The sequence below is a fragment of the Marmota monax genome, unplaced genomic scaffold (assembly GCF_021218885.2).
Source record: "Marmota monax isolate L192 unplaced genomic scaffold, Marmota_monax_Labrador192_F-V1.1 WCK01_AAM20220418_F8-fsc00025, whole genome shotgun sequence".
Taxonomy (NCBI): Eukaryota; Metazoa; Chordata; class Mammalia; order Rodentia; family Sciuridae; genus Marmota; species Marmota monax.
In genome coordinates this window covers 3,288,382-3,316,347 of record NW_026691950.1, presented here as the reverse complement: position 1 = coordinate 3,316,347, position 27,966 = coordinate 3,288,382, and the positions used below count along the sequence as shown (strand labels likewise).

General features: G+C 39.4%; 1 protein-coding gene across 10 annotated transcripts in view; it reads right to left on the bottom strand.

The window, feature by feature from the left end:
* The window catches only part of Limch1 (LIM and calponin homology domains 1), a 327,240-nt gene that overhangs the window by 92,085 nt on the left and 207,189 nt on the right, over positions 1-27,966 (bottom strand). For all 10 annotated transcript variants that reach the window (XM_046455207.2, XM_046455133.2, XM_046455341.2 and 7 more), the window contains exon 4: positions 2,924-3,030. In XM_046455207.2, the coding sequence (XP_046311163.1) occupies positions 2,924-3,030 (107 nt within the window). The remainder of the gene's footprint in view (positions 1-2,923; positions 3,031-27,966) is intronic.

Sequence of the window (27,966 nt, the reverse complement as noted above, 5' to 3'; positions counted from 1 at the left end):
AACAACAACAAAAACTTAGATGCTCAGGAGCAATCCATAGTCTTTTTGTATTTTCATCCAGCTGTTTCAATTCCTTGAAAAGTTCTTTGCTGTGTGCACTTCTGGATCATGCTTTCATTTCCCATCAAAGTTGTCTGGCATCCATTACAGGTAGAGTTCACTAAATTACGCACGCAGTAATCATTTACAGTTTTTCCTGCTTTTTTTGGTGGGGGGGAGTCTACTCAAGTTACTACTCAAAAAAAAAAAAAAAAAGGTAAAGAAAATTACCTATAATAAAAGCTAAAATAAAGAGTTTTTTTAAAAGACAATTTCAGGAGCACATCCCAGTTTCCTCTGCGGGATCCACCCTCTACCTGATTGCTTACACTATCTGTTGATGTCACCAAGATGCTCTGCATCTCTGCGGTTGTCCTGCTTAACTCTCAGAGGGGAAATCAAAGAACTACAGAAGTTGTGCGTTGATCCTCCCTAGCTATAATGTCCATTTGTGTTAAAAGTTGGCCCTGTACAGAGCCCAATTAAACCAGCCTCCATCATAAAAAGTTGGGAAGTAGATAGCATCTGGCACGCTCTACTCCTTACCAGAACCAGAAGCAACAACTTGCTGAGGGTTGTAAGCCAACTCACGGCATCATTTTAACATAAATTAGTTATGATTTTCTAAATATTAATACAATGTAAAATTTTATGCAAAATGATTCCATCCTTGCTGCCTGGGAACCCCTCCATCCACCATACTCACTCTTCAGAAGGATCTTTCAACCACACTGGTTTCTTTTTCTTTAAACATCACACACACACACACACACACAAAATCACGCTGTTTCTCTCCCAAGCCCTTCTTCTGCCCTGAGTGTCCTACAGACCTTCCCAGGCTGGTTCTTGCTTCCTATTCATGTCTTAGCATCCAGCCTTGCGTGAAATGCTACCACTTCTGAGAGGCCACCCTTGACTACCTCTGGACAGGTCACTGTGTTTCACATCTGTTTTCTTTTCTTTTCAGTACGTTTGCTCCCTGTGATTATTTTTTTGTTCATTTAATTTGCTTCTCACTTCTTGACACTGGGGTGTAAATTCCAGATGAGCCAAGGACCTTGGTTATCTTGTTCATTCCATTTCTCTAGTGCAGGAAAGTATTGGACACATAGGAGCTGCCCAGCAAATACGTGCCAAGTGAATTACTGCAAAGTGCCAGCGTCACAGAGGAAGGCGATGCAAAAGAATTACATAAAGAAGATAACTGGGTGAGTGACAGAAAATTAAACAGGGAGGAAGATGAGGAGAAGAAATGCAAAAAGGGAGATAGATGAGGACATGGCATAAAGAAGGGAAGGGAGGCAGAAGACAGAGGAGGAGACCGAACAAAGGAGAAGGAAAGGTCGAAGGGACGGGAAAAGAGGAAGATGGTACCGTAATTAAGAAGTGACAGTGTCCATGCGTCATTGGCCTAAGTGATGTTTTCCCCTTTTGATTGCTTTCTGTACCTTTGAATTGATACCTCTTTTTTAGAAGCTGGTTGTTCTAACAACCAGGTCTGCACTAAGCAAACTCTACTTAGAATCAGACCAGAGAACATTCTGTTCAATTCCGCTTTATAGATGAGGGCACAGGGCTTTTGCAGTAAGGGAGCTTAACTGGGACCACCCATCCAGGGAGATGCAGGCCTAGGGCTAGACTCTGATTTCCTGATGCCTTGTTTTTTATAGGTCGGCAATAAAGGTGATATGGGCTATAAGTTTCTAAAGCAAATTATTGTTTAAAGTGACTCCAAAAAAATGTATGTGGCTGCCGATACTCAGAGTGAACTTTCCTTCACCCTCTAAGCAGCGCGTGTGTGACTAATTATTACCTATGATGTTGCACAGTTACTATTGTTTCTGGTTTCTTGCCATCCAGGTGAAAGTACAAATGTGAGATGAGGCAGAACCTAATATAATTTCCTAAGGAACAATGATTTATAGAGGCCAGATTTAGATCCTGTAATAAATGGAGCATGTGGTAGCTATAATTTTTATTCCATTATTATTATTTCTTTTACTTAACTAAAATTTTTCCACAAAAAAATATTGAAGAATTGCAGATTGACAACAGACAAGTAATCATGGATAATCAATTATAGCTGACTCTCTCTCTAGTCATGAATCATATAATCTAATATAAACCCCCATAGTTTCCATTCGCCCATATTTTCTCCATTATTATTATTAGGTCGATGTTATTTTAATCAAGACTACAAATAGAACAAAACTAGTAGCTCTAAGCTTTGACTTCTCTCCTTTTCTGTTTTATCATGATAAAAAAATTCCAAAAATTGCCAATTCACAGATCCTGTCTAAGCAATCCAGCTTATTACTAAAACATATTCATGTGAAATATTGTTTGACTAAGGTAGAAAAATGTTCTGTATGAAATCAGAACTTCAGGAAGGTTCTCTCTGCAACATCCCAAGGACATTTCCTTTCCTTACCCTGGCCATGAGCTATTTCCTTACACAGAAGTACCCTGCTTCTTCTTTGATTCTGGCATTCTGTACCAAAGAATTCTCTGTCCCCAAACATGATTCACTGAGGGCATATAGTCAAGAGCAGCCATAGTTTTTTGTGTGTAAGATACATAGACTCGGTGCATATTTCTCTCTTGTCTCTCCGTTGAGCTTTATAACATTTTCCTCTTCTTCAAAATTCTAACTCTATGTGAATGACTACTGCATTTGAAAAAAATAAGTTTGATCAGATTGGAAAGCTACAAACAGAAGGCAGGCAGGAAGGCCAACATGTCTGGAAAGCGGATTCTTGACCTTCACATTTTTACTTTATTAGGCATACCCAACTCTCCACCTCTTAGAACTTACAACATTATCACCAAACTGTAAATCAAACCTAAAGGGGTTTCCCTTAAACATAAATCGTGCATTACTTACTTGACCGTTGCTCTGATGGACGTATCCTGGAGGTCACTCGGGTCAAAGAGTTGAGATTCTTTAAGGCCGAGCTCTTTACAACCTCTCAAGAACAAGATAATATTGTCCTAGAAGGAAGAAGACAAATCAAAGTCTATATTATTTTAGATCATGCTTATGAACGGGTCCCCCCTCATTAATAGTCCAAATTGCTATAGGCAGATCAGCCATGGAGACAGCTAGATCAGACTGAAACCCTGGCCTTTTGCATTGCAAAATTATACTTCGTTAGGAAATGCCAGAGTAAATGGACACTGTAAACTCCCCAACCACTGCCATGCCAAGTTCATTTCTCCCCTTTATCTTGACACATTTATAGCTGTAAGCAAAATGTTATTATAAAGGAGAATATAGCATCTTTTTAGGGAATAACATTGAATAAACAGGTATTCACCATTGCTTCAAAATTTTTTGTCCATGTCTTAAGGTCTAAAATCTGGTTCAAACCGATTTTTAAAAAATAATAATAAACAGGTTTGGTATCTGAGAGATTTTCTTATCACCAGGAAGCTTTTCTTATTAATGAATCTAAAATATATCCTTCACATATTTTACATTCTTTATGGGTTTGACTGATAATACCTTTTTGTGGACTATAAATTGAATGAAAAGCAAATATATATACTTAATTAGAAGATATATATATATATACACACACACATATATATACATGTATATGTGTACATACACACATAAACACACATGCATACACATACTTAATTGGGAATGGGTAAAGGATGGACAAGAATAACTTTTGAAAACGCAAAAACTCTCGACAGAGTGAAAATTTCTCTAGCAGTTACAAATTTACTTTGAATTGGCAGAGTGGCAGGCAGGACGGACCATTAAAGAGAGGTCTGGTCTTCGTCTGTCGTAGTCCTTAGAAGTGAACTGTTCTGAATGGGTCATCCTTTTGGAGCTCTAGGGTATTTGTCGACAGGTTTATCAGTTACAAGTCTCTAGCTGTCCTCTTCCCCAAAGACTTCAGAAGGTGCTAACTGACCCCATCATTTAGTGAAACCTACAGGACAGGAAATGGCACTCTAGGAGGCACATAAATGAGAATCCATCTGAATGCTATAAGATGCTACAAACATCTGAACTGATAGTGACAATTACTGAATCATATTCATCAAAGTGCAGTTCAATGAAACGAACAGAAAAAGTAGCACTTTCAGTTAACCAGTGTGTAGCCAGGATTCCAAGACCTCCAAGATTCCTGCCCCCACATCCTATGTAGTCTCCCCTCAATTGTGAGTAAAACCTAGGAATATGATGGGATATCACTAACCAGTTGGTTCTGCAATAATCAAAAGAAAGATGATCTGGGATTGACCTAATCAAATGAGCCTTTAAAAGGTAAGTGAAATCAGGTTTCTTGGTGGCCATGAATTCTATAGCTGCAAAAAGAGAAATTCTGTTAACTACCACAAGAACTTGGAGAAGGCTTGGCAGATGCTCAGATAGGATCCTAGACTCCACCAGCTCATGTGAGAGACTGAGCAAAGAGCCCAATTATGGCATGTCTGGGCTTCTAACCTACAGAAAATGTGAGAAAATAAATGGGCATTGTTTTAAGATGCTGGCTTAATGGCAATTTTTAAAGCAGTAGTAGAAAGGATTAATACACCCAGGCTCTTAACAATAGCGAGAGCAATAAGTTGTGACCTTTCTCTACCTCATATTACATGCCAGGCATTCTTACAACAGCTGTCTATATGTACACACACACACACACACACATTAACTAATTTAATCCCTGCACAACTTTATGAAGGAGGTTCTATTTTTCTTATCCTCATTTTGTAGATGAGCGATCTGAGTCCCAGAACAGTTAAGCAAATTGTCCAAGGTCACAGTCAGCAAAGGATGGAGGCTGTAAAGCCACAGGGCAGGTATGAGGAGCTCAAGCTTGAAATCTGAGGCCAGCACCAAAGGGAGATGAAGCTATGGGGCAGGGTGACTCAGAGGACCCTGGGGATGCAAAGACAGGTTGTTGGAAGTCCTGGGAGGCTGAGTCTCAGAGGTGAACACCCAAATCTGTGATGTAAGGGGATTGTTTGGGAATGCAGCTGGCCTAGGATACAGTGTGAAGGAGGGATTTAAGAGGAGTAGGACAGGGGACCGAGAGATCAATGAGGAGATGCTGCTCTCACTTCCCCCACCGAGGGGCCAAGGGGCCTGTAGCACAACCTGCCTGCTTTCCTGTATAAGGCCCTGGGCCTTTTCAACAGGCAAGATGTGTCATCACTCACAAACCCTGTGTCACCAACCACGGGACCTCGTGAGGGTGACTGAGCTGGTCGCACACACCTGAACTTGTCCTTCTCCTTGAGTTACTCTCCATGTTTTAATGATCAAATTTAGTTGTTCCCACCCACCTCCTGAGCATCACAGTTTCCCACTTTCTTGGAAGAGATTTTTCATTGACTAATTTTGTGCCAGGGAGAAAAGAAAGTAACAGCAAAGGAAGAAGAAAAAAGGGGTGGAAATATATTGAGTCTTAAGGACCCAGATTTTCTACTTGCACATTGATCATTCTGTTACTAAATATAATAACTTTCCTCTTAATAACATTATTTTGTCTTAATATTTTACCATATGTGAAAATGAATGGTTTTAGATTCCTTCTTATTCCCCTAGTTAATTTTGTGATCACAAAAACACACTTACCCGTGAACCTGGGTAGTCAGGTACCGTCCTGATTGCTTCTAGATCTAGGTCTACCCCCATTATCAAAAAGTGGCTTTGCCCCATACCCAAGCCCCACAGATTGGGCCACACTGCTTCCCAGAAACAGAAAAACCAAGACCCCGTGTCTCGGGCACTTGCTCTTATTTCTGTAGTAGAGAAGCAGTGTGAAGACTAGGAGCACGTGCAGACTGTTGATTTGGTACATTTACATATGAATGGTTTGTTACAAAAATGAGAAGGAAAAACAGAATAAAAGTCAATACCCCACATTATTATTAGCATATTTATGAGCACATATTGATATAAAATTGCTACAGTAAAGTATTGTTGAAAATGGGGAAATATTTTGTCAACATGAGAACCAAAGCTCCCTAGTGATTTTTTTTTATAACGGCTTTAATTTTAATTTATTCTAATTTTTTTAATGGTTCTTCAGTCAAGAAAGTGGATTCAAGGTCAGTGAAGTCTTTTTAGATGTCAAAAGACCATGTTGGTGACTTATGTGAGGCATTTTATAATACAGACTAAACATTGGTAGCTTACATTCATTGAGCATTTACCATGTATCTGGTCTATTCTAAGCATGCATATGGATTCTCCCTTTTATTCTCAAATCAGACATATGCAGTAGGTATTATCATTGTCCCCATTTTACAGATGAGGAGTTGAGGCATGTCATGCAGCTTACAATGTCAGCCTCATGATTAATCAACCTAACAGATGGAAATGAAGTCCAATTCCTTTTCCCACCGCTCTAATTTTTCAGGTGCCTTGATTTTTATTCTGCTTTCCTGACATTTGAATTTGACTAATTTTTCTTGTATTTTCTTATTTTCCCTGATTTTCTGCTTCCTGCTGCCTCCCACCAGTACACAACCCCCGACTCCCTCCACACACACACCCTCTTTGATTATTTGGCTCTGAAACTCTGAAATCACTGGCTCTAACCCTTTAACAACTTGAAGGACCCCATATTGAGAAAAGGGTGCCTCCCTCATTTTTAGTTCCTCATTTCAGGAATAGGAAACAAACTCCTTAACTATTGAATAAGGCAACTCCAAACTAAGACAGTGACTAGTACAGACACTCAGGTGAGTCTTTCCCAGGACATTCCAGATTCTTTTTGATTGGCCTTTAAGTTCTGAGTGCCTCTTGCCCAGAAGAGAGTATTGGATGGGTGTTGGTGCTCTCTAGGAATCATCTGAGACCAAAATAAAGAACAAGGATGTGATTCCCAGGAGGCACAGGACTGTGGCTCCCCAGAGTCTCAGGAAAACTAAGGAAATGTTCTTTCTTTGTGCATCCCCAGATGTTCGTGTGCAACCCTGAATACCACGGGCTCTTCAGCACGCAGCCTGCAAACACTGAGCCTCTGAGCTGCAGCCAGCCTGAACAGTTTGGGCCTGGAGATTTAAATAACTGCAGGTCTGTTTCCAGCTCCTTGATGCATCCTAATGATGCTGGAGGGAGGCCAGGCCCCAGTCAGGAGAAAAGCCAGAAGGAAGAGCCACCAGGCCAAGAGCTAACAAGGGCAGCCACTGCAGCAGGCGAGAAGCACTGTGCTTTTAATTGCGCAAAATGCACGCTGTAAATTCTCGTCTGCCTTCCTTTCACACTGAGACTTTCCCACATTTACAGTTTCAAGCAAAATCCACATCTTAGTGTTTTAAGTTCACAGTCTAGCAGTGTCTCATTCCCTAAAAAGAAGAGGGAGATACTGATTTACTATGATGTCTATTATATTTAGTTCTTACTAATGCAAAGCAACAAACTCATTGTGACAGGAGTTTTTTAAAAAAATAGTTTATGTACAATATCTTTGTTTATTAATTTACTTTTTATGTGGTGCTGAGGATCGAACCAGTGCCTCACACACGCTAGGCAAGTGCTCTGCCACTGAGCTGCAGCCCCAGCCCATGACAGTAGTTTTTATAAGAACTTTTGAAAGTACTCTTCAAAAAAAAGTCAATATCACAAAACAATTAAAAATGATTAAAGAGACATATTGACCAAATGTGCTGTGTGACCCTTATATGGACCCTAGATCCAAAATGACAAAATAAATAAGCCTCAAAAATAACTTTTCGATGTAGACCGTCTATTGGATGATTCTGCTGAATGAATGCTAATTTTCTTGTGATGATAATGAGGCTATGTGAGAGAATGCCTTTGTTTTAAATCATGCATATGAATTATGTAGGGGTAAGTTATCATAATGTCTACACCATAACTTGCCAATAAACTTTTATAAATTGTGTGTGTGTGTGTGTATACATGTGTATTTTCACACATTGGGGGAAGAGAGGAAAGAAGGATAAAAGATAGAAAGGGAGGGAAAGAGAAAGGCAGGGAAGGAGGAAGAGGCATTGTGTTTGTGTCTTTTTCTCTGTAGAGAGATAAAGTAAATATGGCAAAATATTAACAGTTGGTGAATCTAGGTCAGGGGTCCATAAACATTCTCTGTGAAGGGTTTGATAGTAAACACTTTAGGCCGTGTGGGCCACGCAGTGGTCTCTGCTAAAAGAACTCAACTCAGTTGTAACCAGACCACATGTCAATGAATGTGTGTGTCTGCATTCCAGAACATTTCATTTACAAAAGCAGACATTGGGCTGAGTTTGGCCCACAGGCCGTATTTGGCCCACCCTGTGCGGGTGGAGCATATACCGTTATTTGCTAGGCCATTCTTAATGACTTTTCTGTACATCTGAAAAATCTCCAAAAAATGTGGGAAAGGTTCTTAAATTTATAAAAATAGATTTGATGAGGTAGGGTTGAGTTTACTGGCAAAATCAATTCTACAACACTCAAAGAAAAATGGCTGTCACCTCGGAGATAAAAGTCGCTGAGGTCAGTGCTCAGGTGCGACTGATGGAAAGTTACCATTCCTGGCTAACTGGAAAATTCTGTAATATGAGTCTCAATTCAACACAGAGGCTTAACATTAAGTTCCTGAAAGAGTCTATTTTGCACTAGGCTAATATTAACATATGGATTTAAACCACTGTTTGTGTAACTACCATGCATTAAATCTTCCTTGTTTAGGACCCAGTGGGTTCCCATTTCATTAATTTGTGGGACTGCCCTGTGTATGAAAATGTTCCCCAGGGGCCCTGGTTGAGACCTTGCTTACTGCCCTCCCAGGACCTCTTCCTCTGAAGAAATCCTAGTACCTGGCTCCCTTCCCTTTCTACTCCAAAGGCAAGATGAGGGAATGGCTCAGGATGCTCTCTAACCCAAGTGCAGCCAAGTCCCCAACATGTGATAGGTGCTTACTAAATATTTAAATAAATTAAATACAGTGTGCTAGGTACTCTTCTAAGCAAGTATAACAATGGATAAAACAACAACGTTCTATAGTATTTGCAATCCATTAAATACCTGGATTTGTTCAAGAAGCACATAGAGGTCTGACATAAGACAATGGAAATCAGAGACTAAATATATCGAAGAACACAGGCCTAATATCTTTGAAGGACTTCAGTTAGCCTCTCAGCCTCATTTGTTATGTGTCCTTGGGCATACTTCCTAACCTTTCTGATCTTCATATCCTAATCCGTAAGGTGAGGGATGCTACCAACCTTGTATATATGTCATAATCACAGTAAATACATAGTAAGAACTTGGCCCAGTATTTGGTACCTTTTAGGTACTCATTATAGTAGTCCCCTCTCCACTTATCTTCAGGTTTCCCCTCCCCACCCCCAGAGGTTTCAATTATCCATGGTTAATCATGGTATAAAAATATTAAATGGAAGACTCCAGAAATAAACAATTCATAAGTTGTAAATTGTGTGCTATTATGAGAAGTGTGATGAAGTCTTGTGCCAAGCCACTCGATCCCTCCTGGAATGTGAACCACCCCCAAGTGCAGTGTATCCAGGCTGTATACACTACCTACCTGTTAATCACTTTGTAGTCATCTCAGCTATCAGACCGACTGTAGGAGTATCACAGTGCTTGTGTTCAAGTAACCCTTATTTTATTTAATAATGGACCCCAAATACAAGAATAGTGATGCTGACAATTTTACTGTAGTTATTTTTTTATAATTGTTCCATTTTATTACTAGGTATTATTGTTAACCTCTTACTATGCCTAATTTATAAATTAAACTTTATCAGATGTGTATGTATAAGAAAAACCATATATATAAGGTTTGGCACTGTATGAGGTTTTAGACATCTATTAGGGGTCTCAAACTGTATTCCTTACTGTGTACAGAAGGTATTATAGTGACAGGCTTGTTCACTCCAGTCAGGAAGGAACTCTGGATGATGAGTTGAAGAACAGTTTAACCATTTATGAAAAACAGACATACTACACATACAGCCCTTGCCAGTTACATGGGAGATGATTAAGAAAAACAAAGTAGTTACTGCTGTTGTTATTGGGTTGTTATTCACCACTAGTTTGGCAGTCTTATACACAGCCAGACTCAAACTTAGAGCCATGTTATATACCAACCGTTCACACATCAGGTAGCTGCTGATGAGTCCTCATTTTAAATCATTACACAGAAATAAATCCTTGTATAGTGGTTCCCAGTTCAGTCCAGAAACACTTTCTTCACCCCAAGTGCCCATGAGGGGAGTAGGAATGACAGGATGGAGCAGAGCGATTCAGAGGGAAGATGGGTTCAGAACCACCTGGCAATGCAACTCTGGCCACAGTAGGATGAAGGATGCTAGCAGCTCACAGCCTCAGAGAGGCTCTTTCCACCTAGAACAGCACTTTAGGAGGAAGGGGAGGAGTGTGGCTGGGGGAACCAGCAGGGCATTCCATAGAGGCCCTGGGATACACCACGGCCCATCCAAGCCTTCCTCCCTCTTTCCTTCAGAAGGGTCCGCTGCCACCTTGCCCTTGCTCAGAAGTCCTTTACACCTGCAAGGGGGCTCTTCCTCCTTGACCTACTGCATAGAGCAAGCAGCTTTCTGGCTCTGAGGCAGGCGCCCAGTTTTCTGTGGTTCTAAGGACCCCAGGCAGGGAATGACATGCTCCCTGTATAGCCACTCACCTTGGCTTTATTTCTTTAATACCAGATGGGAAACATCAACCCGGTGGTGGATTTATAATTCACAGAAATTGAAGCTAATGCACATTTGGGTTTCATATGAATCCACACACTTCGACTCTCAGGTTTTTGTTTTTTCTTCTTTTGTAGTGATGGTGATTGGACCCAGGGCCTCCCATGCTAGGCAAGCCTTGACTGTGGAGCTACATCCCCAGCCTGTACTGCCAGATATTTAAAATGCAATATATAAAAAACGTACGTATCATGTTCATTTTCTAAAAATGAAAAGACTAGGTGGAAAATATACAAATGTACCCTGAGATTATCTCTGCTGGATTTATCATTTTTATATATTTCTTGTAATAAATATTTAATAAATCCTTAATAAGGATTAGGATATCTCGGAAAGATTTGCACATATATCAGGAAAGACTTAGATTTTGTTAGAAAAATCAATAGCTAACATTAATGTTGCTCTTTTATTCTATCTATAAGGCTTTTTTTAAAATATGATTTTTTGGGGGGGTCAGGGTTTCTTACATTTGAAGCAAACTTCCTTTTAAAAAATGCAATTAAGAAATTCAGAACTTAAGGAATATATTACCAAAATATCTTCAGGAACTTAACCCATAATTAACAGAACTTGGGGTTTCTTGGACCTGCTCTATGCGTACAGTGACTGCCCCAGCATGTATGTGTTCCAGTCAAGCACAGGGAATTGGCTGATGTCCAACAACAATCAGCACTTGCCAGACTGTCAATACATTTTTATTTGCCAGGAGCACTTAATGAGGATACCAGCTCTTCCACTGAGAGGAAAGAGAACTCATTCTGCCTGCAGAATTCTAGGGTGGTTTGACCCAGAATGTGGCAGTCAGGTGGCTGCTTGCAGTCAAAGAAAAAAATTTATGGATGGGAAAGGAGCAGACACATGGTGGACTAGAAAAGAGGGAATAGAAGGCTGGAAGGGGGGGAAAGCAATGAAAGGTAAGATTGGGGAGGGCTGTGAGTGTCCTGCTAATGGTCGAGACTATTCTCTGGGCAATGGGGAATGCAGGCCAGTTCATGGAGTGGAAAGGGGTCCTGGAGTCCTGCTTTTGTGTTAGGAGAGTATGTCGGGCTCAGTTGGAGAGACCCACTGGTAGGGCTGAGGGTCTATGAAGAGGCTATTCCAAGACCTCAGGGAGAACTAACCCAGAAACAATAGGAACAGGGTGACAGGGAGGATGGGAGCACCTCTCTTTGGCTTGGCAGCTGAGTGGATTTGAGAATCCATAACAAGTGGACGAAGGGGACTTGAGGTGAAGCCAAGGTTGTTAGCCATTGATATCATCTTAAGGAACAAGAGTAAGAGGAGAGTTAATGAGAAAAGTAACGAAAATAATTTTGAAACACTCTCTACTTAGAGAGCCATAGCTCACTGGGAACTTATACTTAGGTCTAGAGTTGAGAAGTGAGGGTCCTGCAGAAAAACCAGCTCATGCACATAGCAGAAGTCGAGGGAAAGCAAGATATTTTCCATGAGAGCTCAGGGAACAAGAGAGGATATAATAGAACTATCCAGAATACCCGCATTTAAAGGATGGCTAGAGGGGGAGGAGACCCTTGTGCCTCAGGAGGAGAAAAAGTGAGCAGGAGGAGAAAAAGTGAGCAGGAGGAGAACAGGGAAGCTCAGCGTCAGGGAGACAGCTGCAGGAGGACACCTGGGGGCACGGATTCACGCAGTACCACGTGTTGGTGTCAAATGATGCACATCCCATTGCAGATCCCAGCTCTGCCACTCGCTGGCTGAGTAGCCTTAGGCCAGTCACTGGAACCACCTCTGCATCAGTTTTTCTCTGTTATAAGCCCAAGTCCTTACAATGGCCTCCCAAGCCCACTCTGACCACATCTCCTGCCACTCAGCCAAGCACAAGTTCTCCTTGGTCCTCAAACATACCAAGTAATTCTCTGCCAAGACCTTTGCATTGCATTTGTTTGTTCGTTTGTTTGTTTCCATTTTCAACCTAGAGATCACCTAGGAACATATCTGGTATAAAATCATAAGCATTTAATAGAAGTGTGTGAAATGAACGAGTATAAAAATGGAGCTACTCATGATATCATAGGGCTGTTGTATGGAGTTAAATAAGAAAATGTACGCAAAGTGCTTAGAATAGGAGTGTTTGGCACATGGCAATAATCCAATAAATGTTTTCCATAATGATACTAATTTCTATTATTAGGATGAATACAGTTAAGCCATTCATGAATGAATTTTCTGATGAGAAGCACTATACTGACTTTTGGAAAATTTCAAGGAAATAATCACTCAAATTTCTGAAAGTCAAAGAAGTCAGTATAAATAAAAACAATAGATCAAATATAGAGAGACATTTTGGGGACCTTTAGCAGAGAGGAGATGATGATAGGTGGTGGGTCAGAGGAAGGTTGGCTGAGTGTTTTTCTTAAGAAACCTTCAGGAAAGGAAAAACATGGTTCTCTTCTTCCAGAGCCCCTGCCTTCCTTGACACTGAGGTTATCCCTTCAGGAGCAATCCCACTCCATTTGAGATCTAAAACATTGGTTCTTTCCCACAATGACCTTCCAACCTGCCCATTACTTCTGCCACATTCATGAAGGACTCCGGCGTCATCACCACCCAGACCCACCCAAGGGATGGAGAGCTCCTATATCCACTGTTCTTTGACCTTGGCCTTGTTCTTCCAAGTTTCTCATCCCATCTTTCCCACAACACCTGCTCCTTCCTCTCTAGCCTTGTCCTTTCCTCTCTGTCCTTTTCCCTCTCTCCTTCTTGCCTTATTTCCTTTGTGATCCAGTCCCAGCCAGCTTGACTGTTCCACTACTCCACTTTGTCACTATATTAGGTAACAACGAGGAGGGGAAAGGAACAGTGCAGGTGGGACAGTTAGGCCTGGTGGCTAAAGCAACCATCTCTTGTCTTGACTTGAAGAGGGATCAGTCCCATGTCTACATGTTCCCTAGGTTGGTGTGGGAGAAGGACCGGGTACACCCAGCTTGTTCTGGATTCCTTCTCTGGGGAAGACAGCCTGTCTGCAGGACTCATGTGTCCAGTCTGTGTCTGCCAGGTGGTAAGAGGCCTCTCCACGGGGGGAGGCTGTGGTTGTCCATCTGTGCCAACGGGTGGATGCATTTGTTTAATTCAGGAGTGAGGATTAGCAAACCCACTTGGCTGCAGCCCTAAACCCATGCTCTCTAATTTGTTTCATAAGAAGTAAAGCCAATATTTTGCTCTCTGATGCCTGTGTTTTATCTCAGCTAAGAGGGGAAGAGAGGAGCACTATTTCTTGACCACCCTCAAATCCTAACACCCAGCTCCCAGTACTTCTGGAAATAATGGTGCTGCTCCTGGATTTGGAGCTGCTATGTATGAGCACCGGCCTCAGTGGGCCCAGTAGATGCACTTAATAATTCTTCTAGACATCTCTGGTTAGTCCCTCCCTGATCCTTGAAGAAGTTTGCACTGCCTACGTTCTTCAGTCCCCCTACCATGTCTTCACCTTCTTCTCCCTCCCAGATGTCATTAGTCACCAAGAGTTAGATCCCCTCACCTTACATATCAAAGGTCTGCATCTAAAAACTATTTTTTTAAAATAAATGAATATAAAGTCAGATATTCTAAGGCATTTTGAAATAATGTCAATATTTTTTTCAATAATGGGAGCAAAATGTGAGTCTAAATCAGAGCAAAGATCAAATAGCAAAGATCAGAAAGATCCAAAAGGTTATGCTATACTTCACTTTTGTTTAGTTTATAGTTTCTTCACAGTGATGTATATCATACCTACTGTATGAAAGGCAATGTGGTCCAGTGCCTTGGACAGGAAGGGTCATCATAGTAGTTGGGATTCTAATTTGCAAGTAAGAGAAACCCAGACAGAAACAGGCATATGTTGCTTTACAGAGTCCCAGGCAACCCAACCACAGGGGGAGGTGGGGATGCAGGTGACACTTTGAAACAGCTAGAAAACACGACCTCATGAATTAGGGGCCTAGAGACTTGCTTCATCTCCTGTCTGCCCTCTCTGCATGTTGTCTGATCGTCTCTCACTGCTCACAGATTTCTTCCATATGGGTCCCCTAGTTCCCAAGTTTCATGCGTGAAAGTTATCCCTCCCTCAGAGGACCCATACTTTTTCTCACTTGCATTTGAAAAAAAAAAAAAAATCCCAAGAAATGAACCATATTGACTGGCCTACACTCAAGTTCCCTCCCACAGTGGCTAATGGAATCAGGCAAAAGAGATCGTAGATCCTTTAAATATGTGGTGGGGAGAAGTAGAAAAGGAAAAGTTTCCAAGAGGAGAGTGGGTTTCCTTAGGAGGGGACGCAGGACACAGGGAATACTGGCTACTCACAAAAGAGGATCAGAAGTGGATTTTTCTTCTGACAAATCATATAGAGAAGAATACCGAATTACTACTACTACTTTGAACAGACTAAACACAACTGGTCAAATTTAGTTTTGCTTTAAAAGTATTCTTTTAGAAGAGTCTAGTATTAGGCTGTAATGTTGCGTCAATTTTCCAAAAGCCATAGAATGAAGTAAGCATAAGTTACTTGATTAACTTCTTCTACAAGAGCTTTTGCAAGAATAGTCTCCAACAGTTCCCCACAATACAGCAACGGGAGCCTAATTCTTCTTCCCTTGTGAGACACAAGGAAATAGAATGTCTGACCCCAAAGAATCCCTTGGCTGTGGCAACTTGATTTTCTCTCTCTGAGTTCCAGATTCATGGTTATACATGCAGCTCCTACTTCTCCTCCCTAGGACTTGACATTCAAGCCCACTTGAAGATCAATACCACAATGCTCTCTCAGGAGAACTGGGAATCTAGATTATTTGAAAAACCATTTAGATCGCAAGGAATTGATCTCCCTGAAAAATGACTGAACTATTTCCCAAACTATTTAACCTAACTCTAAAACTCACCATAAGTATTAAGATATTATATGCCAGATTGTTTTCCAACATAATTCACTAATCATACTTTGGGGATTGAGTAAAAAATAGCATTCACTTACATTAGAATGAAACTGCTTAAATCCTCTATTCTATTCCATTAAATAATACCCATATATTTAACATGCAAAATACAACCAAGAGCAGTGATAAGATGTGGTCTATAATCTGATATGGGTTTGGTACTGGTCCATGACGAGATAAATGCAGAACTGAAAAATGACATTACAATCACACAAACTGTGTATCAACGAAATCCTCTCACTCAACAGGGGATATACCATATTGAGTGTTTTCCAACTTCCATGAGTCACATATTGTATTGAACTGTGTATTAATGGCAGCAGAATCACCTATCAGTCTATGATAGATTGGTAGTTTAACAATGACCACAGAAAAATGCAAATCAAACACAATGAGGTACCACTTTATGTTCATTGAATGTCTACTATAAGGAATAACAAGAAAATTCACAGTTGGTGAGAATGTGGAGGAACTGGAACCACTGTATGTTGCTGGTAGGAAGGTTAAAAAGGTATAACTGATATAGAAAAAAAAATTGATGGTTCCTCAAAGAGTTAAAGACAGAATTACAATGTGATCTGGCTGTTCTACTTCTAAATGTATACTCAAAAGAATTGAGAGCAGAACTCAAATAGAAACTTGAAGAGCTATGTGAATATTCCAAAGAGTATTAACAATTCATATGTCCATCAGCAGAGAAGTGGATAAGCAAAATGTGGTCGATACTTACAAAGGGAATATTATTTGGCCTTAAAAAGGAGTGAAATACAGACACATGCTACAAAAATGGACATCATGCTCAGTGAAATAAGCCAGACACAAAAGGACAAATACTGTATGATTCGCACTTGTATAAGGTACCTAGAGTCGTCAGATTCATGGAGACCAAGAGTAGAACAGAGGTTAACAGGGCCTGGCGGGGCAGGGAATAATGGAAAGCTATTGCTTAATGGGTACACTTTCAGTTTATGATGATGAAAAAGTTCCGAAAACAGTACTGTAGACTAAACGTCTACAGAAATCATCTGTCAACACCTAGTCCTCAAGGTGATGGTATTTGGAGGTGGGATTGGGGGATCAGATTAGGTCATGAGGGTAGTACTCTTGTGAATGGAATTCTGCCCAAAGAGATTCCACAGAGCATCCCTGGCCCTTCTTCCATGTGAAGCTATAGCCAGAAGATGCCATCTATAAACCATGAAATGTTGTCCTCACCAGACACTGAATCTGTTGGTTCCTTGATCTTGGTCTTCTCAGCCTCCAGAACTATGAAAAATAAAGCTGTGTTGTTTATAAGCACCAGTTTATAGTATTTTGTTATAGTAGCCTAAACAGATGAAACAAATGGGTAGCGATGATAATTGTTCAACATTGAAAATATATTTCATTTCTCTAAATCGCCTACTTAAAATGGTTTAAATGGTCAATTTTATCATGTATTTTAGTAAAAAAGCCATTAACAGCAATAAAACTTGTTCTTCATCACATCACACAGTCCTGGAGCACATGTCCTCGGGGATTCTGGATCAAATAAGGTGGTAGAAATGTGGCATAAGATATTCCCCAAGTAGAAGCCATAATGCCTAGACTCACAGTTCTGAGAAATCCTCACCAAGAAATTCCTTCAACTCATCATTCCCTGAACTTACTGAAGTTCAGAATCCTGTGTTCTACCATCTACCTCTCAATATCATGAAATGCCATATAGGAAATGCTAAGCCAGATAAAATGCTGAAACAGAGATCATACTTTGATGTGACACTCAGATGAGAGTGAAAGATTCATCACACCTCAGTTGTGGCCTGTAATCTAAAACTGTCAACCTTCCATCCATTCCTTCAGGGGCAATGCCGACCCCCAGAGCATGCGGCGCTAACGGAGTCCAACAGCAAGGGTCTGATTCATCTCTGCCTCCTTCCAGCTTCACATTAAAGGATACATTTCACCCTTGTCTCTCTGGGGTTGCACGTTAAGACAACGATTTACTAGTCAGGGGTGACCCCAGGAACAAAGTCCTTCACAGTCTAGGTCAGGCATGTGGATGACATTAGAAAAAGAAACAGGCTTTTAGAGGCCACAGGAGTATGCAGTTGCAGGAGCCACACTGATAGATTCAAATGCCATTACCCCTGTCGCATTTGGAGGTCACAGCCTCTCCACTGAGAAGGGTAAAAAAGCCAGCAAGAAAGGAAATACCAGAAAGTAAAAAGCCATAGGTGACCTTTGCACTCATCAATGTAGACCATGACCTGAGATAATTTTAGTACTTAAAATTTTCAGCTGGAGAAAAGCTCACTGAAAACGTTCTGTGAATATGAAAATGTACAGGAAAAGGAAGAAGCAGGGATTCAAAGCAAAAGAGAAGAATCCGGTGGAAATAGCACCACCACCCCCTTTTTTTTTTCCTTCAAGTTTATCCGGTTCTTAACCCAAGTTGGGGCCACCTTCACAATTCCAGGGCTTTTTTTTTTCTATGTAATTCAAAAAAGGTGTGGAAAAAAGATTGTCTTCAAATAACTCTAGATTCTCGACTTGGTAATCACGCACAAGTGGAAACCACATTTTGTCTTCAAGGAATGTTTTTAAAAAAGCATATTCAAAATAATAAATTTTCCATGGATACTGACTTCCTCTTTCCAAGTTAGTGTTTGGCTTAATTTATACAATAAATCTAATGGGCAAGTTATCTCTCCCAAATAGCACCTAGCACATTCTTGGCATCTAAAAGGAGTTAACACGTTGCATATGCTGTTCATGTTCACAAAACAACATATCTAAAGGAAACTAAAGTCACCAGGGAGAGAAATGAGGGAAGAGGGTAAACTTAGGAATGTAGAAGGCCACCAGTGTGACTGCAGGGGACCCTCTCCTACACACTTGGTTTTTTTGAAGGTATATACATAGGTACCTAAGGATAAGATGTCTGTGACTTTGCAATTTCTACCAAACTCAATTCCAGGAACCTAGCCCTAGGTATGCCTATCTTCCAGACATAAAGAAAAAGCATGTTTAAAATAAGTTCTGCAGGATTATTATCTGATAAGTACAATTTCAGTTTGGGATGATGAAAACATTCTGGAAACAGATTCTGGTAATGGTTGTACATCAATGGTAATGTACTCAATGCTACTGAACTGTGCACTTAAAAATGGTTAAAATGCTGGGTTCAGTTCCCAGAAACACACACACACACAGGTTAAAATGGTAAATTTTATGTTATATATATTTTACCACAATTATTAAAAAGTCAGTTGAGTTACGTCCCAAGTTCATGGAGCATGCCCTTAGCAGAGCAAAGAAGTATGCCACTCTGATTCAAAAGCTATTGTATTTCCCTGCATTTCCTAAAATGCTGTTAAAAGATGATGGAAGATGAAGACATTTACAATGTAAATAAGTAAAAAAAAAACAACACTGTAAATCATTATTGATTTCTTGAATGTTTTCTATGTGCCAGACCCTATTCTAAGCAATTAATGTATAAAGAAAATATATTTAAAAATTACTCCCTCACATCAACCCTATAAGGAAGATACCTCTATTATTCCGAATTTCCCTGATTAGAAAGTAAAGAACACAAAGATATATAACTTGCTCGAGGGCACACAGGTAAATGACTGAATCAGGAATCATATCCAGCCAGCATGATTCCACAGATCACATCACTGCATTGCCTCCTGGGGAAGAAATTTTGGCATGTAGCATATGAAGACATAAACCTCCCCAGCCTCAAGAAGATGCACCGATAAAGAATGTCAGTGGGCTATGAATAATGTTTAGATGGGCTAATAAATGTCACTGCACACCTGGTCTGGGCGGAGGCTACTCTAGAGACCTGCTCAAATACCATCTTCCGTGAAGTCTCCTGTGTGTCTGGGGCTCATGCTCCCTTGGCACTGCCTGAGCCATGGAGGTAGTGACAGTATGTCCACACAGCTCTGAATTATGGCTAAAGCCCATGGTTTATTCTCCATTATCCTTGGGTTATCAGCCATGGGTTTATATTCAGGCATGAACCCACAATTTTAGGACTAGCTCTGTGGCTAGTACAACACATGTTTTCAGTAAGTTTTAAAAAGTCACTTGGAATAGTTTAAATAGTTTATTCATTGCGGCACTATTCACCATAGCCAAGCTATGAAAACAACCCAAGTGTCCTTCAATGGATAAATGGGTAAAGAAAATGTGGTGTATATATTTACAAAGAAATGTTATTTAGCCCCCTTAAAGAAGGACGTTCTGTCGTTTGTGACAGCATGGATGAATCCAGAGGACATTACACTAAGTGAAATAAGCCAGTGAGAAAGACAAATATAGTGTGACCTCACATGTAGAATCTGAAAACACCGAACTCAACGAAGAAGAGAGCAAAATGGGGGACAGTGGTTGCCAGTGGCTGTGGGAAATGGATTGTGTCATGGGGTACAAACTTTCACTTACTACTAGATGAATACATTCCAGGGATCTGGTTTACAGTATGGTGACTATAGTTAATAATACTGTATTGCCTATTTAAAACTTGCTAAAAGAGTAGACCTTTAGTGTTTTCACCACACAAACAAACAAAAGGTTAATTATGTGAGGCGAAACTTGTATTAATTAGCTTGATGGTGGTTGTGATTTTACAGTTTACATATGTTAATTATTATATTGTATGCCTTAAACATGTTTTTATTTGTCAATCACACCTTAGTAAAACCCAAAGATAGATAGATAGATAAATAGAGAGTTGGTAAATAATAATATCATTCATTAAAAGTTAGCTCTGTAACTATCCAGTTCTGGAATTCTTATCAACATTAACTCAATTACTGTTCCAGTCTCTTCAATTTCTCTTCCAGTCAGAATTTATAGTTCTGGGTTTAATTTTGATACTTTATACTTTGCTTAGAAATCATTCTTTTCTCTTGGTTTCCAAACCTCTTACCATAGGTTTGTTTGTGCAAGTCTCAAAATGATTATTTTTATTTAAAACTTATATTTCAAAGGTCATAATAAAGGGAGTAAACCCACAGAATGAAAGACATTTTTTTTGCCAATCAAATATCTGACTTGCATCTAGAATATATAGAGAATGCTTACAATTACATAATAAAAAATTAACAACAACAAAAATCTCCAAACAGCACAATTTAAAAATGGACACATGATTAGAATAAATATTTCTCCAAAAAAAAAAAAAGATGAAGAAATGGTCAATATACACATGAAGAGATGTTTAAAGGGCTGGAGGTCTAGCTCAGTAGTTGAGCACATCGTTAGCAAGCCTAAGTTCCTGGTTCCATCCTCAATAGCTACCCACACAAATGCTTAACAGCAGTAATAATTAGAGAAGTGCAAATACAAATCACAATGAGATGCCAATTCATATTTGTTAGAATGAGTATTATAAAAAAAACAGATAATAACAAGCATTGATTAGGATGCAGAGAAATTGAAACCCTTGTGCCTTGCTGGTGGGAAGGTAAAATGGTGCAGCCACTGTGGAGAACGGTATGATGATTTCTCAAAAAAATTAAACATAAGATTACCACCTGATCCAGCAGCTTCACTTCTAAGAATACTCAAAAAGAGTGAAAGCAGGGATTCAAACAGATATTTGTACACCCATATTCATAGCAGCGTTATTCACAATAGCCAAGAGGTGGAAGTAACCCAAGAGTCCATTGATGGATGAATGGATACTCAAAATGTGTCTCTCCATATCCATATAATGAAATAGAATTCAACCTTATAAAGACAGGAAATGTGGACACATGCCACAACAAGAATGAGCCTTCAGGACACTATACTAAGTGAAATAAAGCTGTCACAAAAGGGCAGATATATATATGATTCTGCTTATATGTGGTACCTAGAGTAGTCACATTAGAGAAACAGAGAGTGCAGTAGTGGTTGCCAGGGGTTGAGTACAGGGAATAAGGGGAGTTAGTGTTTAATGAATACAGAATTTTAATTGTGAAGATGAAAAAGTCCTGAAGATGGTTGTTACTGAGGTAACACTGTGAATGCCCTTTATTCCAGAGAACTGTATACTTTAAAAGATTAAAATGCTAAACTTTATGATGCCAACCAATCCAGCACCCACCGGACTGAAGCTTCCATCAAAATAATTTTAATTTCTCTTGTATCTGCTGTTTTGCCACTTCTTTCTTCTTCCTTGATTTGTATTCTTACAATCTCACTTTTTCCTTAATTGGGCTTTCAAAAGGATTATCTATTTATTGATCTTTCCAAAGGAACAGTTTGGGATTTATTTATCCATTCTTCCATTCCTTTAAATTTAACTTTTATGCTTATCATTTTCCTCTTGTTGATTTTAAGGTTTATCTTGTTCCTCTTTATTTCCTAAGCTGAGAAATCAGTTACTCTACTTTCCTTCATTCTTTAATAATGAATAAAAAGTTTCCTGAGTGCAGAACTCACAGTGCTTAGAAGTTTGGATAACTAAATATCCTCTCCTTCATTTCTTTCCTGGTAATTTTCACTTCCTCTTGGGTTTCCGCTTTGATCCCAGGGTTATCAATGAGTGTGCGTCATAATTTGCAAGCAGATAAGGTTTTTTAAAATTACCTTCTTGCTTTCATTTCTCCTCCCACTGCATCATGATCAGAGCGTGTGACCTTTTAAACCCCTCTCCTTTCTCTGAGCTTTTGAAGGGTCTCTTTACTGTCAAGTACGTGATTTGGGGGGAGGAGGGTGAGAATACACGTTCCATGGACATTTAATAGTCTATTTTTACATGGTGGACCTATGATCTTTGGAAAGTGAAATGAAATTTGTTCACATAGTAATCGTTCTATAGGATACCCAGTAAGGGGGGGGGGCGGGTAAGAAAAAGCACTACCAGTATATAAAATGAAAATCGTACTTACTTGCCTCACAACATTACTGGGGAAAAATTAAATGAGCCCTGGGTTCTCTCCCTTCCTGCACTATGGCTTTTGGAAAATCCCAGGTAGCTACTGAAATACTGCCCTTAAAAAGCAGCTCCTCTGTGGCCCTTCAGGTGGAGACAGGGTCTTGTCAGGCACAGGGGATCACACAGAGTGGAGAAAGGGACACTCCACTGAATGTACATGACACACGCTGGACAGGAACCTGCAGAAAGGCAGTCATCCCCAGTCAAGCGTCCTTTGAAGCAGTGAAGTGTTTTCAATCCCTTAAAATGCTGCTTGAGTATGCAGTAGGGGCGGGGAGGAAGGCAGATTTACAGCAATTTTGCTGTGATACTCAGCACTGTAGAGAATATTTTTGAAACTAAAAACCGATTGAGAAAGACATCAAAAGAGTTTGATTTGTTTGATGTTTAGACATACATACATGATGCAGCTTGCTGTTGTATTAATGATGGCCGTCTGTAAGCCAGATGGACTGTGAGACTGTGTCAAGAGACATCTGACTCAGTGCCGTTGGGAAGGCAGATGAAGGGGGAAAGCATTCTCACAGAATTGATTCCCACACCCCATGTTTTAGGGTGCAGCACCCTACTGGGAGCTAAATAATTCAAAAAATTACAATTAACTTTAAACATTTCTCTTGCCTGATTCAATACCACTGGAAAAAGATGCTGTCAATGTTGGAGACTGGGCAAGATTGTAATAGGACAGGAAATAGTATGTAGTAAATCGTACTGACATTCAGAGGTATAAAGTCCAGTAGAAGCCAGCCAATGGCTTATACACTACATAATCATTTTAGATTTGACATTCTAAAAGCAACTCTTCATCTAAGTATTTTGACAAATAAAAAGAAAAAAAAAAAATAAGTGCGACCCCACCCTCCCAGAAAATTCTTTTAAAGCTCTGTCCCACTAAAACATAGTTTTTCTTTCTTTCTCTCACTCTCTTTCTTGCTTTCCTTTTTTTGCTTTTTTCATAAGAAATACACAAAATAAAAACATATATGAGGAGGGGAATTTATTGTACTCCAAAAATTTAAATGCGAATTAAAACAACAGCATAAAAATAGTTTACCCATCAGATTGGTCAAGATAAAAAAGAATTATAAAATCTATTTCTGGGGAAGAAGTTGACAGTCTCATATTTGGCTAGCAAGAGTGTAATCAGTTCCATATTATCTTTTAGGAAGGTGATTTAGAAAAAAATGCCAAAAGCCTTAGAATTTTGCATTTGTGGATTCAGCAATTCACATTCTAGATTTCTGTCCTAAAGGCTAACATGGATAATCCACAAAGGTTTTTGTAAAAGAATATCCACTGCAACACTGTTTATAATGAAAAACTGGAAAGAACATAAAATGCTTAATAAGGGATTGCTCGAATAGTATTATGGTATATACTTAAGTCAGAAATTATTGGCATATGCTTCTGTTGCTATATTTAATTATTGTTAGGCATTAAAATGATTTGAAGAAGTTTAATCCTGATGTCTAAATTATGCAGATATTTGAAAAAATGTTTTATGCAGATATTTTAAAAACACAATTGGGAAACTCAAAATAGGAATCGTTAAACATTAGGCTAGGTACTTTTAAAGTTATTTTCTCTATGTTTGTATATATATCCATATGTATAGATAAAAATTTTCCTCCCTTTCTAAAATTCTTTTGAGGTTTTTGAACAAGTTAAAAAATACAGCACACACCTGTAATCCTAGTTATTGAGAGGTTAACCTAAGGCAAGAGTACCCCACATTCAAGGTCAACCTGAGTAATTTAGCAAGACTCTGTCTCAACATAAAATAAAAAGGGCTGGGGATGTAGCTCAGAACAGGAGGCCCTGCATTCAATCCCTAGGGACTCCCTCTCTCTTTGTCACACACACACAGATGCCTAAGAAAATACAGGAAAGGTTATACCATAAAGTTTCCCACCTATTTCCATCCCCCAGCCACCTGGATTCTCATCCCTAATGCAACCAATATTTTTAGTTTCTTGTTTTTATTCTTTTTCAAATTTATTCTTTATTCTATTTTTATTTTTATTATTTGTATTCCCCTATTCTCCCTCACTTTTTAAAATAAACCTAAAGTAGGTTTACACCTGATTTTTAAAAATTAATGAGTACCATAAATAAATAGAGTATCATCATACTTTAAAAAAATAACTATATGGTTTTAAAGGACATATTCCAGAACCCAAATTAGGATAAATACATAATTATTGTCCAAATCAGGTTACTTTTAAAAGGAAAGTGTATGCCTTTACCAACTGTGGTGAACAAGAGGTTTAAACTAAATGGCCCCAGACAAACCTGGACATATGGTCATAGTAACCATAAGCAACCACGACTCTGTTGATGGATGCTTGGATTGTTTTAATTAATTGCTACTGAATTTAAAAATGCAGTAAAAAGCTTTATAAACACACCTGTAATCCCAGCCACATGGGAGGCTGCTGAGGCAGGAGGATGGAAAGTTCAAGGCCAGTCTCAGCAATTTAGTAAAGCCCTAAGTAACTTAGTGAGACCCTTTCTCAAAATAAAAAAAAATAAAAAATAAAAAGGGGTGGAGATGTAGCTCCAGTGGTAGAGCACCTCCAAGTTCACCCCCAGTACCAAAAAGAGCCTTATATCTGCATTGTTTTTATTTGATAGCTATTTTCAGGTTGTCTTCCAAAAGGGTTGTGATCATTTTCATTTTTTTCTGAAATATGCAAATATTGATTTTATAATAAGATAAAACAATAAGTTCCTTTCAAAATTAAAAAATGTTTGAAAAATGTAGATTGAGCAAGTTTAAAGTATTCTTAATCATAAACACATATAGAAACATAGGTCTGACTGTATGTCCTCCTCTGAGAAGTGTCTGTTCAGGTCCTTGGCCCATTTGTTGATTGGGTTGTTTGTTCTCTTATTGTCTAATTTTTTGAGTTCTTTGTATACTCTGGATATTAGGGCTCTATCTGAAGTGTGAGGAGTAAAGATTTGTTCCCAGGGTGTAGGCTCCCTATTTACCTCTCTTATTGTTTCTTTTGCTGAGAAAAAACTTTTTAGTTTGAGTAAGTCCCATTTGTTGATTCTAGTTATTAACTTTTGTGCTATGGGTGTCCTATTGAGGAATTTGGAGCCCGACCCCACCGACTGCGTAGCCAACTTTTTCTTCTATCAGACGGCGCGCCTCTGATTTGATATCAAGCTCCTTGATCCATTTTGAATTCACTTTTGTGCATGGCGAGAGAAAGGGATTCAGTTTCATTTTGTTGCATATGGATTTCCAGTTTTCCCAGCACCATTTGTTGAAGATGCTATCCTTCCTCCATTGCATGCTTTTAGCCCCTTTATCAAATATAAGATAGTTGTAGTTTTGTGGATTGGTTTCTGTGTCCTCTATTCTGTACCATTGGTCCACCCGCCTGTTTTGGTACCAGTACCATGCTGTTTTTGTTACTATTGCTCTGTAGTATAGTTTGAAGTCTGGTATCGCTATACCGCCTGATTCACACTTCCTGCTTAGCATTGTTTTTGCTATTCTGGGTCTTTTATTTTTCCATATGAATTTCATGATTGCTTTCTCTATTTCTACAAGAAATGCCGCTGGGATTTTGATTGGCATTGCATTAAACCTATAGAGAACTTTTGGTAATATCGCCATTTTGATGATGTTAATCAACAAGTACATGAAAAAATGCTCAACATCTCTAGCTGTCAGAGAAATGCAAATCAAAACCACCCTAAGATACCATCTCACTCCAGTAAGATTGGCAGCCATTAGGAAGTCAAACAACAACAAGTGCTGGTGAGGATGTGGGGAAAAGGGTACACTTGTACATTGCTGGTGGGACTGCAGATTGGTGCAGCCAATTTGGAAAGCAGTATGGAGATTTCTTGGAAAGCTGGGAATGGAGCCACCATTTGACCCAGCTATTCCCCTTCTTGGTCTATTCCCTAAAGACCTAAAAAGAGCATGCTACAGGGACACTGCTACATCGATGTTCATAGCAGCACAGTTCACAATAGCAAGACTGTGGAACCAACCTAGATGCCCTTCAATAGACGAATGGATAAAAAAAATGTGGCATTTATACACAATGGAGTATTACTCTGCATTAAAAAATGACAAAATCATAGAATTTACAGGGAAATGGATGGCATTAGAGCAGATTATGCTAAGTGAAGCTAGCCAATCCCTAAAAAACAAATGCCAAATGTCTTCTTTGATATAAGGAGAGTAACTAAGAACAGAGTAGGGACGAAGAGCAGGAGAAGAAGATTAACATTTAACAGGGATGAGAGGTGGGAGGGAAAGGGAGAGAGAAGGGAAATTGCATGGTAATGGAAGGAGACCCTCAGGGTTATACAGTGGAGGAGGTAGAGAGAGAGGAGAGGAGGGGAGGGGAGGGAAGAGGTGGGGAGGGGGGGAGGGTGGAGGATGGGAAAGGCAGTGGAGCACAACAGACACTAGTATGGCAATTTGTAAATCAACGGATGTGTAACTGATGTGATTCTGCAATCTGTGTATGGGGTGAAGGTGGGAGTTCATAACCCACTTGAATCAAAGTGTGGAATATGATATGTCAAGAAATTTGTAATGTTTTGAACAACCCACAATAAAAAATTTAAAAAAAAAAAGAAACATAGGTCTGGAAATAATTAAAGCTGAGCATATTTAGACTGCATAGAAGTTTAAAAAAACAAACAATAAGTCCTACAAGAAATGTGTGCAAATGGATAGATCATGCAGTCGGAGGATGAACTAACAAGCTCTTAGTAAATATATTGCCTATTAATTTCCCTGTGTATCTCTCAACTGCTTTCTATTTAGTTTCTTACATGTTCTTTTTTGTCCAACAAAGCAAGTTCGTTTTCATTTTAAGTCAATAAGTGACAACAAATGGCTGACAGAAGCCTTTTTTCTTTTCAGAGAACAAAGAGTTCCAAAGAGGTTGTTCTACCACTTAGGGGCAGCTATTGTAGGACCAACAGTCTCCTTTGCAGCTGCTGGACCTAAAGTTCCAAGTGGTAGGCAAATCTCTGGTCAAGCCAACAGGCTGGGAGCATTTGCTAAAATTGTGTTACTTCAACATTGCAAGATGCAAAGATCTATACCATCAAGTCAGACTCATTCCTGCTCTTGTACTTAAGCCCTGGGAAAAAAGCCACAGATCCTTTCACTTAAAAAATGAAATGCACACTTGCCAAACATGTTTTAATAATCATATATTTAGGCCCTCCTAACCTTAAACATCTTCCTACTACTTACAAGACATTCCTGATATGAGCTTTACATTTATCATATAAATTTTGATGCCAAAAAGCTACAAGACCAAGTACAGAGTGTTCTGAAGTATATGAGGGAGGATTTCTATGAGTGCTTTTTGCAGGAATTTC